Genomic DNA, 15,288 nt, shown 5'->3' with positions numbered 1-15,288 from the left:
GCCCTCTCTGGGCCTCTCAGTCCTTATCTAGAAAATAATGGGGGGTGCCGGTTGGGGCTCAGTCTCTTAAGCAGCTGACTTTTTTTTTTAAGATTTTATTTATTTATTTGACAGACAGAGATCACAAGTAGGCGGGGGCGGGAGAGCAGGCTCCCTGCTGAGCAGAGACCCCCCGCCCCAATGCGGGGCTCAATCCCAGGACCCTGGGATTATGACCTGAGCCGAAGGCAGAGGCTTTAACACACTGAGCTACCCAGACGCCCCAAGCAGCTGACTCTTGATTTCAGCTCAGGTCGTGATCTCAGGGTCGTGAGATTGAGCCCCAGATGGGGCTCTGTGGTCAGTGGGGAATCTGCTTAAGATCCTCTCTCTCCCTCTTCCCCTCTCCCCCGACTCAAATAAAAATAAATAAATCTAAGAAGAAAAGAATGGGGCTGGACTGGGAGGATGTATCAATGAAGGTTAGGTGTGGTTGCCTATATTTAAAAAATATTTTTAAATACAAGTGGCCTAAATGGATCAGAGTTTATTCTCTCCATAAAAGAAGTCCAGGGTTGGCAGCTTCATAAAATCATTCAGGATTGGATCTTCTGTCTGCTCCACCGTCCTTGACATGCCACTATCAGCCTCTTAAGTTCACCTCATTGCCCAATACAGTTGCAGCTCCGGCCATCACACTCTCATCCCAGGAAGGAGGAAGGGGAGAAGAGCAGTCCCCTCCCTCCTAAAGAAACTCCTTGGCAGTTCCTCACACTGCCAGTTACCTAGGGAGGCTGGGAAATGTGGCATTCGTCTCTGTCCTCGTGTAAGGAAGGAGCAAGAAGGGGGATGAGGAGGCATTCAAGCAGTCTGCCCAGTGGGCTCCGTGCCCCCCCCCCCACCCCTAAACGCTGCGTGAGAGCTCGGGGCAGGCTGACGCTGGAAACCATGTATCAGACATGCTGGTATCCAGGTGGCTGTTCCAGGAGGGGTCTAGCGACTGCCTAAGGCCAACACAGCTGGTAGACGCTTGAAGCTCTGGGTCAGAGACCGGCCTCTCTGATTCCGGAAGCCTGCTTGGAGTCACTGCCACTCTGACACTGGCCATGTCACGGCTAGCACTCGCTCACCAGTTACAGCCTTCGTTAATGAATGACTCAACTCTCACCATCTCCTCCCTGACCTCAGCCCAGAATGGCCAGTGGCACTAGGCTACAAAATCCCCACAGCCAGGAGAGCCTGGGAATGGAAGTGACCTTGCTCTCCAGCCTCATGGCCCCCACCAGCTTGTCTTCAGCCTCCAGGAGCCCGGCCCCTTGGGTGCTTCCACGCACCTTTGTGTGCATAGCCCCTGCTGTGATTTGGCAGAGCATATATGCCAGGGGCTTGAGGGGCCTGATTCCCAACCTGATGGGTGGCTCACCTCCATGGACCTCGTCCTCCACTCCCCTCTCCTGCAGCTGCTGCTGGAAGTACTGACTCCTCCTCTCTCTGGTCACAGATCCAAAACTTGGGCTTGTTCCCCATCCACGGAGTAATGATGAAGATCACCGTCCCCATCGCCACCAGAGGGGGCAACCGCCTGCTGATGCTGAAGGACTTCCTTACTGACCAGGTACCAGAGCCCTTGGGAGCCTGCTCAAGGGAGGGGACCAGTAGGCGACAGACCTACCCCTAGGGGTGTCCCCAAGTCCTCAGACCTCAGCTCCTCCTCCCCGGCCCCGGACCAGCAGGGCCTTCACGGGGCAGAGAAGGAGAATAGAGCATCTCTGGGATGCTGATTGGGCCAGGGCTGGTGGTGAGGCCGGTTGTGTGTGGCCCTGGTGCAGGTGAACACGTCCTGTAACATCTGGGGAAACAGCACCGAGTACCGACATGCCCCGACAGAGGAAGACCTGACCAGAGCCCCACAGCTGGTGAGTGTCCTCCTTACCCAGGGGCTGGGCCGCGAGCCTCAAACCAAGAGGAAACAGAATGAAGAAATATACTTCCTGCTCTTAATGAGCTCACCATCTCACAGGACACACAGAGTGAATGCCAGAGGAGCCAGGGGACGAGGCTGTGACAGGTGTCGAGAGAGAGGAGGGGAGCAGACAACCTCCAGGAAGGAACAGGGATCGTGACCTGGCACCTGTGCCTTAAAGGGCAGCAGGATACGGATGAGCAAAGGGAAAGGGAAGCCCAGACCCAAGGCTCTGAAGGCCAGGACCTCCTTGGCTTGTATTGGAGACTTTGACCCCAGCAGCTGGGTCCTCCCTGTCCCTGGGGATGGACGGCAGCTCACGTCATCTCCCAAAGCCCTCCCCAAGACACCTGCTTGTCCCCAGCTTTTTGTTCCCAGGGCTGCCCCTGCTCCAGATAGCAGTTTCTGATTGCTTTCACTGTTCTTCCCCAAACTAACATATTAGCTGTTCTGGTTTGATTTCCACAAATGAGCCCCTCACACCAAGCCTTTTGAGTGTAGTGCGCTTTCCTGAAGACTGGGCCTGGGGGGCTGCTCAGGAGCTGCAAGAGAGGGACACAAACAAGTTTAAGCTAATAAAATCTAATAATTTGACGATTTCTTTGGGTTTTCTGTTGAACGGGATCATCTGTAAACAATAATAGTGTGAGTGTTACCATTCAATCCTTACGAACTGTTTTTCTCATCTTCTGGCTCTGGCTAGGACCTCCAGGGCAGCAGGAAATAGAAATGATGATGACAGTCTTGTCTTGAACTTGATTTTTTAAAAAATTGTTTTTAAGTTTTTCATTATTAAATATGATACTTGCTGTAGTTTTATACACACACACACACACACACACACACACACACACATATAAACACCCTATATTCAGATTCAGGAAATTCCTTGGGAGTTTTTTATTGGAAACAGAACTTGGATTTCCTAAAATGCTTTCTCTGCCTCTGTTACAGTCATCATACAATGTCTTCTTTAATCTGTTTGTCCGGCGATGACATTTATAGGCTCCCTAAGGTCAAATCCAAGTTCTGCTCCTAGAATACACGTGATTACCCACAACCTCGACCAGCATAGGCTATACCGTCCTTACCTCGTCCTCCAGCCATCACCTGGTACCTGCAGCCCGTGTGTCCCCCCACCCCGGACCTCTCCTCATCCCCATCCTCTGCCCCTACCCCCTCACAGGAGCCAAACTTGGGCTCAGCCATCTGTCTGATGGCCCAAGGCCCTGCTCACATTCTTGGGTGTGGCTAGGCCAGCTGCCTCCCTTGCTCCCCTGGAGCCCAGTCGCTCACCCCAAGACCCACCTCCTCTTTCAGAATCACAGCAACGCTGACGTAGTTTCCATCAACTGCAACGTGAGGCTGGCCCCCAACCAGGAGATCAATTTCCATCTGCTGGGGAACCTGTGGTTGAGGTCCCTAAAAGCAGTAAGTAGAGCTCCTGAGCTAGACCCCAAGGAAGCAAGGGAAGGTGGTGGGTGCCGGGGCGTCTCCCCGCAGGGGAAGTGTTGGCTTCTGACAAGACCTCTGATTATACAGCTCAAGTACAAGCTAATGAAGATCACGGTCAATGCAGCCTTGCAGAGGCAGTTCCACAGTCCCTTCATCTTCCGCGAGGAGGATCCCAGCCGCCAGGTGAGCCCCCGAGAACCCTGCAGGCCTCAGCCTGAGCCAGACCAGCTAGGGAAGGGGTTGCCCCTCTCCCTAGAGCTTCCTATGCTCTGTGTTCACGTGTTCCTGCAGGAGAGAGGTGGATCGATCTGCAGTTAGTGCAGCATCAGAAGACAGGAGAGAAGCAAGACAAACAGGCTGTTGGGGCATGAGCAGGGATGGGGCCAAAAGTAGGCATTAGCCCAGTGACCTCGAGAGCACCAGGTTCTATACCACAGCAGCCCCGTGGAATCCGAGGAAGGAGGGGAGCGTGGGTATTCTGCACTAGAGGAAAGGACTAGGTCTTACGCCTGCCTACCTCTAGGGGTTGGGGGTCTTGGTGGGGGGAACTCATTGATTGGTTCCACCAACAGTGAGGCAGGCTAGCAGCCTAGAATGACCATCCATCCCTCTCTTCCCCATCCATCCTCACCCCAAATACAAGGAAATGCACACAACAGGCTTTAGAAGTTGGTGTGAACTAAGTTCGTGAAGAACAAGGGAACCGAGATGTCTCTGTATTGGGACTCTGTGAATTGGCTAAAACCGGATGTCGTAGGCCAGACTGTCTAGAATCAGGGCCCCCAGAAGAGGGTGAGGCTTCGTACAGTGCTCTCCTAAGAAAATGAGAAGTTGGGTCTTGAAGAAAAGCCCAGTCCTTTGGAGTGGGGCTTGGGACATGGGACACTGCTGCCCTCCACTGGCCACATCCCCACACCGGCCGTGGCCTGCAATCCTTGTGAGTGGTTCTCATACTAGATGCCAAGTGAACCCCCAGCCCCACACCCAGGGGGATGCTGGAGACCCAATTCAGGCATGGACAGGAAGCCAGACCTGAATCAAACACACAAACACCACTCGCAAGCCGGGTGGGGGGCTGCCAGGCAGAGGGGGAGCAGGAGCAGGGGACCCACCGAAGGAGCTGTTTGTTCCTTCATCTGACATTTGGTGGGTGTTCCTCCTATGACTCAGGCCCCCAGGGGATACGGAGATGACTTAAGCAGACAAGGGGGATGAAGATAACATAGCATGGCTCTGATCTGGGGGCGAGTGCAGGTGCTGGGCTTGGGGGGGGCAGTCAGAAGAAGGGATGTCCAGGGGAAGTTTTCTGGAGACAGTCCACTTGAACCGAATCTCAAGAGGTATGTCAGAATTCTGCAGGCAACCGAGAGAGGAGGCGTTGTACAGGCACCCCCAAGGCCCACCCCCCACACACACACACAACCCCTCTCTCTACACTAGTCCATGGTTTCTAAGTGAATTCTCCTTCTCCTTCCACTCCCACCTCCCCCCAGAAATCCCTCTGAGCCTCTCCGGATGCCTCACTTCTCTTTTAGAAATGCAGCAACCCAGAACCGAAGGCCCTGTTGGCTTAGCTGTGAGCTAAGAGCTGTAACCCAGCCCTCGTGGGTTGAAAGAGAACATAAAAGGCACTCGCCTGCCTTTTGTTGAGCCGTGACTCAGGCCCAGGCACTGTAACAGACCCTGGGCATGCGCTCTGGCTCACTCCTCAAAGTGCTGTGAGGTATGCCCACCCCTATTTTTTAGATATGGAAACTGAGGCTGTGGCAGGTAAGGCGGAGAGGGGGCCGTGACTGGCTTGAAGTTGAACAGGGAGTGGGTGGCCAAGCCAGGGCTCCCCTGAGCCGCCGCTGGGGGTGGGTAGGTAGGGGTGGTGTCACACATTAAGTCCCCTGCCGTGTTGCCTGAGCGCCTCCTCTGTCCCGGCCACTGAACACATAACAGTGACCAACACAGATAAAGCCCTGTTCCCCTGGAGCAGACGTTCTAGATGGGCAGGATGGCAAGACACGGGAATACATCAATGCCGAGTGGTGATAAAGCTGTGCCCGGAAAGACAACAGGCACAAAAGGGTGGAGACTGGGGGGACAGGGCGCTGTTTTATACAAGGAGATTGGGAAGAGCCTCCCAGATAAACTGACATCAGAGAGAGAGCATGAAGAAGGGGGGTATCTCGTCGCTATCAGCCCAGCAGAAGGGACAACAAGACCAAGACCCTGCAATGAGTGTGTGCTTGGCTCGTTGGAGGCCAGGTAGCTGGAGGGCTGGAGTGGAGAGAGCGATGGGGAGAGGAGGAGACGGGGCCAGGGAGGTGAGCAGAGCTGGAGAGTGTAGGGCCTTGCGGGCCACGACAAGGACTCTTACTTTCCACTCTGAGCTGCAGACGCAGAGTGGAGGAGAGAGTGTCTGCCTTCCTCTGGCTGCCATGCCGAGAACAGACTACAGAGGGCGATGAGGAGGCTGGGAGGCAGTAAGCGGGTTCTTAGGTTTCCAAGGCTAAAAGGAGGGTGCTGGGTCCAAGGAAGTAGCCCTGGAGGGAGGAAGACTGGCCATATTTGCGGTGCCTCAAAGGTCGAATGGCCAGATTTGGCTGGAGTCCATGCGGCCGTGAAGGTAAGAGTCAGGGCCGAGCCCGGAGCTTCTCAGCTGAGCAAAGCTAGGAAGGACAGTGCTGCCTTTCGCTTCCGTGGGAAAGGCAGCGAAGGAAGAGGTTTGAGGGTGAGGAGTGGGATCAAGAGTCTGTTTGGGAACCTGTTAAAGATGCCAAGTAGGCTGGGAAGACGGAGGATATGGGTCTGGAATTTAGCAGAGAGGCCAGGTAGAAGGGAGAAATGTGACAGCGGTCAGCGGAGAGATGGTAAAGCCCCACGTTGGAGAGAGTTAGGCCCCCTCATGGCCCTGAGCCCTTTTGCCTTCGGAGCCCCTTCCTCCTTAAAAACATAATTTAAATCATTATTTTATGACAGTGTCCATATAAAGACAAACATAATCCAAGCAAGGTTGTATTTTTTTCTTCTAATTTTAAAAGAAATTAGAACAGTTTCGGGGCCCCCTAAAGGCACCAAGGGCCCTGGGCCCACTGTGCCAAGAGGGGAAGAAGGCCCCGAGCTCACCAGGAAGTGACTATAGGTAAAGCAGAAGTCCAAGGACAGAGCCACAGGACACATCAAAATTTAGAAGCTGGGGAGGAGATGAAGAAGCAGCAGAGAAAATAAGAAAAGTAGCCCACGTGGTGGGAGAATCCAAGGGATGTGGAGAGTGGCCCAAGGCCAAAGGCAGAAAGTGTCTCAAAGAGGAGGCAGGATCACCTGGGTCCCTTAACTCCCGTGTCTGTTGTGCAAGGGCGGGGTGCTCTGGGGCCTCTGCCAGCCAGGTGCCACCCATCCCTCCAGCAGATTCCCCTGGGCGCTAGCTATCCCCACTACCCCCCCCCGTTGGCCCCCACGCTGGGGCCCCAGAACAGTCATGCTGTAGACCTGGAGCCCTCCTCCCCTTGCAGATCACATTCGAGATCTCCAAGCAAGAAGACTCGCAGATCCCCATCTGGATCATTGTGGGCAGCACCCTGGGGGGCCTCCTGCTGCTGGCCCTGCTGGTCCTGGCACTATGGAAGGTGAGTCCCCAGCGGGCAGGTGATGGGGAAAGCAGCAGGTGGGGGGCCCAGGCCAGGGGCTCTAACCTCTGGGCTCTGGTGCCAGTCCCTACATTCTCCTCCCCGTGAGAGCTGGCACCCACCCAGCCTCCTCCCCAGAACTTGCCTGCTACCGAAGCCTGCCCCTCTCACCACAGCAGACAACTTGGCTAGTGCCACCAGAGGACCTGCAGCCTGTGGCTCTGACCTTCTGTGTGGGTCCCTTTAGGAACTTGATGAAAGCTAGGTCTCTTATCAGAAAAAGAAGCAAGCACACAGAACCACAAAATTTCTCCAACAAAATTTGCCCACGCTGCTCACAAGCCTCCCAAAGTCTTCTCTGTGTTAGAGCGGCAGGTGGAGAACCTATTATAGATGAGGCAAGGGAGGCCCAGAGAGGGGTGTTGACTGGGGCAGGGTCATACAGCACAACTTCTAGCCTCCTGACCCAGGCTTCATGCACTCCATTGCAGCCCCCCCCCCATCACCACCACCAATTCAGGGGCCCATTGTGGTACACCAAGGGAGTCCTGCTGGATTGGGGGTTGGGGGTTCTCGGGGTTAGCTGAGGTATTCGGGAAGGAGCCTTGGGAGGGTTAATGAAGGGAAAGCAGGGAGGGGAGACAGGCCTTGTCCACCGGGCCCACCCCTGAGACTTCTTCTACCTTTGCTGCCCACAGCTCGGCTTCTTTAAAAGTGCCAAGCGCAGGAGGGAGCCTGGCCTGGACCCCAACCCCAAAGCGCTGGAGTGAGTCTCAGAGGAGGCTGCGAGTCGATGGGGGCCAGGATGCCGGTCCAGGCAGTGTGCAGGCCCAGGCCCAGGGCCCGCTGAGCTGGGGTGGAGAAGATGCCAGCTCGCTTTGCACTTGACCTCATCTCCTGAGAGACCAAGCCTACACCCTCTGAAAGGAACTCAAGCCAGTTTTAGGAGGGACTGCTCTACTGGGAGGCCCAGGCACCTCCAACACAGAGCCCTGGTGATTTAGAGGGGCCTGTCACATGGCCCACCAAAGCCTCCGCCAGGCTCTGTGGGGGCATTTGCACCCCTGCCACTAAGGTGCTAGGAATTCCTACCGGCCTGTCCAATCCTCGGAAGAAACTGGGAGAGGAAGACTGCCATGCAATCCTACTCTGCACACTCCAGGCCTCCAGTCCCAATAGGACCCCGGGGGGTGGGGGGGACCGGCGCAGCAGATCTGCATTCTGTGCTGTCCTCCCACCCCCCCGCACTGCCCCAGGCTCCAGGTCCCGCTCTCATCTTCTGCGGACAGGAGCTAGGTGCCTGGAGCTGCCCCTGAATGAACCGGGGCCCCCTGGGCTCGATGGTGACAGCTGCGGGCCAGGAATGAAGGAGGACTCTGGGTCGCGGAGACTGTGTCGGACGGGCAGCTGGAACGCAGAACATGGGGCACCCACCCCGAGATGGGGAGGCAAATGGGCTCTCCACACCCCCACAGCCCCTGCCCCGCCAGCTGCTTTTGTTCCTAGTACCCAGCCGGAGCCCGAGCACCACACACTCCCTGAGTCCCGCGTCCGCACTTGGTCTTCCAGCCTGCCTGGCCCAATGTGCCGCGTGGCAGCAAGGGGCAGCGGTGCGGAGCCTCCCCTCCCTGTGTCACCCACCTCCCTGCGTGCGCGTGTACACACACACACACACACACACACACACAGAGCCTCCCATCCCTCCCTTCCGCCCACTGTGCAAGAGAGAAGGGCCGGCACTGCTGAGGGGTCTCTCTGGAATGCAATGGTTAAAGCTGGTGTAGGGACACCTGAGTCTGTGCAGCCTCAGTGGCAAATGTCTGATCCGCTGGCCCATGGGACAAGTGGTACCACCAATGATGGCGCCTTGAGGACAACAGGCACACCTGGTGCCCAGCGAGTAATTTATGCCTTAATCTTGTTTTGAGGTAGAAATGAAAGGGGGATGCATCAAAGGCATCTGTCCCCTGGTCACATAGTACGACCTTTACTGTCGTAAATATTTTTTAAAATTAAAAAAAAAAAATACAGTGATTGAAAACAACCAAGTTGCTGTCATCCCATTCTGTGGGCAGGGCATGTTCTGGGGAGCCAACCTCTTTTCTCTGAAGGAAAGGAGACAGATGTGGGGGCTCCTCCTGCTCTCCCATTCTCTCGAAATGTTGAGAAGGGACCTGTCCACCATTTGTTCCCTACATCCCTACACCCTCCCCACCAAATGGGTGCCTGATCTGCGATGAACACCTCCAGCGATGCAGCCCTTCCTCCCTCGCAAGACCACCAGGCCCATCTTCACCTGTTTGGATAGTTCAAGCTTCTAGCCCTTAGTTCCAGCCCTTCCCTCCCTGGTCTCCCAGACTTCTCCAGGCTAGCATTTCAGTGCTGACCGGACACGCTGACTTAAGAGTTTCTCCACCTTTACACACAGACTGCTCTTAAACCAAGTGGTCTCCATTCTAACCTTACGCTACTGGAATCCCAAGAAGCCGGAAGTGGAAGCTTAGAAATTATTGGCTCTTGTTCCCCCAGAAATAGGACACTCAGAACCAGAGCAGTTAAGAGATAGCCCTAGGTTCCACAGCAAAATCCAGACTCACCCCAGGATGGCTCTCTTTCAAGCCAGTCATTATAGCCCAGCCTCGGGGGTCTTATAGAAGGAGAAGGCACTGATGGAACTATGGGAATATTTTTTCTCAGATGGTGAACCCCAAGCCAGAAGGACGCATTTACAATCATGTTTCCCTGGAGTCTTTCTCCGTGAATGGAGCACCTGATGAACGGAAACCCAAGGCACCCGCACACACAAGTGTGTCATGGGACTTAGTGCCGCGTCTTCTGTCAAGCACTGTCACCTCTGAGAATGCCTTCATGTGAAACCTTTTAGGGACTGGCATTCACATTTTAGAAAAACTGCTCTGGGCAGCCACACTGCAGGCCAGACGCAATGTTATCTGCAGGTCAAATGCAGCCCTGAAGTGACCACGTGGCAACCTCGGGGCCTTTAGAGGCAGCCTTTACCCCCAGGGCTCCAGGGTCTGTCCATGCCCCACCCCAGCCCTACAGCAAGAACTGGACGATCAAAAGGCAGAAACTTGTAACTTCAGGGAATTCAAGCCCTCCTCTTGTGTCTCTGCCTTCTTTCTCTTATCAGTTCTCCCTTTTGGAATTTATCTGCTCTGGGGTATAAATGTTTGAGACTGGCCTTAAAGAGTGCCTGGTGGGGCCACAGAGAAGATGCATTTCCTAGGGAGCAAAGCTCCCGCTAGAGCTGTGTTCTTCAGGCCTAGGAGCTCTGAAAGATACCTACGCAAGGACCCGTCCCAGGGATTCAGATTTAATTGGTCGGGAGGGGCCAGGGCACCATCTTTGTTTCAGAGTCCTCCCCCCTCCCCTGTGACTATTGTGCAGAGTCGAGGTCAAGAGGCAGGTGTATATAGGCTAGAAAACAAGTAAGGGGTTAACGTATCCAGGTGACCTTCCATTACGAGTAATGAGAACTATGCTGTCGTTCTAATGTTCAAGTTAGCCTGATCCCAGCCTGGAGCTGGGAAGACTTTCTTGTTCCAGCAAGTCTCCGGAGTGGGATCTGCTGCAGATTTCACTTAGTTCTCCTGGGTCTCCAGAGGCCCAGGGGAACTCTTGGAGAAGCTGAACATTTGCTATTGTCTGGAGGAGAGATGAAGCAATTTTGGCATTTAGTGGCAAGCACCCCAAATGCAACCTCAAATCAACATAAAATTCTTATCATGGTTCACAGATGGATATTATTAGCAATGCTCTATTCTATAGTTAAGAATAATTTTTTCTGGGGCGCCTCGGTGGCTCAGTGGGTTAAAGCCTCTGTCTTCGGCCTAGGTCATGATCCCAGGGTTCTGGGATCGAGCCCCGCGTTGGGCTGTCTGCTCCGCGGGGAGCCTGCTTCATCTTCTCTCTCTCTCTCTGCCTGCCTCTCTGCCTACTTGTGATCTCTGTCTGTCAAATAGATAAATAAAATCTTTAAAAAAAAAAAAAGAATAATTTTTTCTGATGGAACTAAGGGTTGAAATCAGAGTGTTAACCTGAAGTGCACCAACTTAAAAAGGGTTCAGTCTTCTTAAAAGCATTACCAGTAATCCTAGGCGTTACTCTAAACAAGCCGATTTGACTTTCAGGCAATCCGTGATACTTGCTTAAGCAAGTCTATAGCAAACGATTGCATGGGCGAAAAACACATGGGGCAAGGTCTGGCTCTTATAAACCAAATACCAACAGATGATGGTGTTAGAATTTGGTGGATTGCGTAGATTTCCTAAGTTCTAGGCTCACCATCTTGTAGAGGAAAAAGATAGGAGTTATTAAATAAATCATTCGAGATGTTCTGTAAGGTTTCACTGCTGTTCTAACATGGTGAAACCCCAGGTGGGATGGGGGCTCTCAGAAAAGATCCAGAAATCGAAGGGTGGGCCTTGGATGGACTCAAGAGAGGCCTCAAGCCAAGCCCTGTGCCATCAGCACCCAGTGCTCTGCAGGGAAGTGGATATCAGTTCTGGATCCCTCAGATCCAGCCAGCTGAGCGCGGGAAAGAAATCCAGGCGAGGGCAGGGTTTCTTTCTGGCATTAGATGGTGTGGGCATGTAAGCGGGCAGGACAGTGTGACTCTTAGAACACATGATCTATCCCAAGTTGAGCGTCTCAAAGTGGGATCCCAGAGCTGCCCAGATCAGAACCACAGTCTACATTCCCCTCCAGACCTCACAAATCCAATTTCTGTGATGTAATTCTAAGCACATTCAGTTTATAGAACCAGCAATCTGGAGCCATAATATTCTCTTATGTCTAGACTTCCACGTCAGTTTCTTGAAACGTGTAGCGTTTCTTAGCTGCCCTTGGATCTTGGTGGCAGTGGTCATCAGCAAAATCCCCCCAGGTGTGTCCTTCCAGCACAAAGAATGGAGATTCCAGGTTTTCCTTTTTGTTAAGGAAGGGGGTATTTTTAAAAAGACAGCTATCAGGTAGGAGGGGCAATGTGCTAACACAAACACGACAGAGAGGGAGAATCAATATGGAAGAGCTTCGGACAGAAGGTATGGAAGTGACCTTTCCTAGAGGTTTTTAAAAGACAAGTTGCTATCTCTATCAGCACTCAGGAGTTTTTAGTGTCAGTCTCTGTGGCTCCAAGTCCCAAGATGCTCTGTACCCTGTAAGAGAAATGGCCAGCTTACCCATGCTCCTTTTCCAGCATGACTCACTCCGACTACATCTCACCCCAAACGATAAAGTGGCTAGGTCTCTCCACCACCAGATATGTCTTGGGTGGCTTAACTTAATATAGCCATTAATGGTGAGTGGTCTCCTGTTTTCAGTCACTGCCACATTGGCCCGTTTTTACCTCCAGTTAATATCACGTCAGTCCTTTATTCTGCACTACTTCTTACTATTTTTTTTAAATCCCCCCAAATTATCCTAATGTTAGTATTAACATCAGCTAGGCTCCGTGCAAAGGGCAGTTCAGCTTAACTGACCACATTGAAACTATGCCAGTGCTGCTGTGTCACTATCTATTCCATTAGCTTTGACATCACACTAAAGTAGGACACCATGTTCCAAACAGAAACTGAAACAGGGACGGAGGAATTTTGCTGGTTAAGTGTGGAAAGAGGGTTAGGAGCCAGGCACTAGGATTCTGAAACTTTTCATTAAGATACAGACTAAAATGCACCTAGCAAACTCACAAGATTCAAAGTAGGGTATGAGCAGAACATGTTCTTTAAAAAGGGGTCACCACTCCCAAGGTTCAAAGTAGGGTATGAGCAGAACATTTTTTTTTTTTCTTAAAATGGGACACCATTCTTTAATGGATTCCTCCTTTCTAATAGGTTGTGTACATTCTTTGTCCTCATCTCCCTGGTACGATGTACAAAAATGACAAGCAACAATCCAATGATGTTTTCTGAAATGTTTTCAGTAAATGGCCTAAGCCAGAGTCTGAAGGTAACATCATAAACTTTTGTTTGGGAAATTAAAGTTAAAATCTGATGAAAAACAGAAAATCAGGTTTCAGATAGAGGCAACTGGCAAGATGATGAGCTTGTCGAGGGCAGGGATCATCTTTCTTATTTTGGTATGCGCATCCGTGCAGGAACACAAGCCCAGTTCTGCTCTCAGGACAGACCAAGCACACCAAATGTACAAAGCACAGGGAAATTAGAGTAGAAAATCCTGTCTAAGCCTGCCAACATGCCAAGTCTTTATGAACTACCTGACATGTGCTTCTCATACTGACATTTTCTACATCAAGCATCTGATTAAATATATTACGACCAGTATTTTCTTTTGTCTGGTCTTCTGTTACTTTTTAATAGAGCAGATGTTACTTCAAACACAGGGGGGAAAAAAGTTCGGAATTTGTCTGGGTGATTTCCAGAGCCCAGCCGGATATTGCAGCCAGGCACACACCTGGCAGAGAGGCGAGGGGAGCTTTGTTTGTACCAGCCTGACAGTCTGTTAGTCAAAGAGCACTGCTCACTGGGTCGAGACACAGCTTACCCTGGGCTCTAACATTCAATCCTTGTGTGACCCTGAATGGACAAGTCACTTCTCTCCAGATCTACCACCTCAGCTGTAAAGAGACTTGGACTAAAGAGTGTTCTCAGGTATCTATAAAGGGACGGGGAGGCTACACTAAATCGAAATTTGAAAACACGTGTGGAAGATGTTCTCTAATACCACCATATGATAATACTCCGGGGGTAACCTTAACCAACGTTAATGAGGCAAATGAAAGAAATATAGAATATGAATACTGAAATGGGAAGGCAAAATAATCACTACTTGTAAATGATGTGTATCTGGGACATCCAAAAGAAGCAACTGAAAAATTTCATTTTTCAAGAAAAGGCAAATTCATTAAAATGCCTATGTAAAAACATTAACATTTAGAAGCATATGTAATGGAAGAAAAACTCCTATCCACAATATAAACAAAGAATGTGATAATAAAAGGAAGATATCTGTTAAGAACTTCATTTAAAAAAAAAAGGCTTGAAAAAAGTCTCTAAGAGATGTAAGACTTCACTAAATAGGACTATCTTTCCTTCGGATAAAAAGGCTCAGATTTATAAAGACAGTCTCCCTAACTTAATCTATTAAACTCAATGATAAACAAAATCATCTTTCAACATAACAGGACACCAAAATTCTTCTGGAAAAAAAAAACACACACACACACAAATAAAATAATTATATCCCCTCTGCCGAAGAAGGCAAATGAAGACATATTAGCCCCACTAGCATTAATACATAACATTTAGCAAGCATCTCACTGCTATGTGTCAGGCACTTTAAGTAAGTATCTTTATTCTCTCATTTGCTCATCACAGTCCAAGTTAAGTATTATTGTCCCAATTTACAGAAACTAAAGCTGGGATAGAAAAGTAACTTGCCCAAGGCCACAGAGCTAGTAAGTTATAGAGCCTTGACAATAATCCCCAGAGCTCCATCACTCAGCCAGATCAACATAACAGAAAACAAAACAAAACAAAACAAAATACCCAAAAAACAAAAAACAAAACCAAAACAGAAAAAGATCCCCTTACACTATGGAAATTTGGTTTATGACTGAACTCAGTGGAAAAGAATTAAGGAAGTCTTTGGCTAGCTGGATCCTTACATGAAAATAAATTCCAAAAAGATAAAAAATGAAATAAATTCCAGGTAGATAAAAATTTAAGTCAAGAAAGAGGAGGAAGAGGGAAAAAACAAGGGAGAAGAGACATGGGAGAAGCCATAAAAGCATTAGAAGAAAACAATGGCAAAAAAGATTTATGATTTTGGGGTGGAGACAAGATACAAAACTGACTCCATTTTTAAAAATTATGATAAATTTGGCTACATAAAAATGTAAACTTCTAATATAAAACTACTATATTCAAAGTCAAAAAATAAACTAAAGCTGTGACCTATGACAGAGGAAATTTCCTTAAACTTCCAAAGAATTTCTAACTAGTAAGAAAAAGACCACAAATCAAAAAAAGAAATACAAATGTTTCAGTAAATATATGAAACTGTTGGGCACCTGGGTGGCTCAGTCAGTTGGGCATCTATCTTGGGCTCGGGGCCATGATCCCAGGGTCCCAGTCCCGGCCCACATCAGGCTCCCAGTAGGGAGCCTGCTTCTCCTTCCCCTCCTCCGCTCTTGTACCAGCAGCTTACACTCACTCTAATAAACAAAATCTTTTTTTTTTTTAAAAAGTGTCAACCTCATTCGGAATAAAAGAACACTAATCAAAACCATGAAAT

At 50.5% G+C, this 15,288-nt stretch overlaps 1 protein-coding gene across 1 annotated transcript in view; it reads left to right on the top strand.

The window, feature by feature from the left end:
* The window catches only part of LOC111153129 (integrin subunit alpha 11), a 108,354-nt gene extending 99,667 nt beyond the window's left edge, over positions 1-8,687 (top strand). The window contains exons 25-30 of the mRNA XM_022511924.1: positions 1,481-1,594; positions 1,809-1,895; positions 3,263-3,373; positions 3,485-3,580; positions 6,898-7,011; positions 7,710-8,687. Of these exons, the coding sequence (XP_022367632.1) occupies positions 1,481-1,594; positions 1,809-1,895; positions 3,263-3,373; positions 3,485-3,580; positions 6,898-7,011; positions 7,710-7,781 (594 nt within the window). The 3' untranslated portion in view covers positions 7,782-8,687. The remainder of the gene's footprint in view (positions 1-1,480; positions 1,595-1,808; positions 1,896-3,262; positions 3,374-3,484; positions 3,581-6,897; positions 7,012-7,709) is intronic.
* The last annotated feature ends 6,601 nt before the right edge of the window (positions 8,688-15,288 follow it).

Source organism: Enhydra lutris, unplaced genomic scaffold, assembly GCF_002288905.1.
Source record: "Enhydra lutris kenyoni isolate GAN:26980312 unplaced genomic scaffold, ASM228890v2 scaffoldscaffold31, whole genome shotgun sequence".
Lineage (NCBI taxonomy): Eukaryota > Metazoa > Chordata > Mammalia > Carnivora > Mustelidae > Enhydra > Enhydra lutris.
The sequence above is the reverse complement of the archived record's forward strand: the minus strand, read 5'-3'. Positions and strand labels throughout refer to the sequence as shown.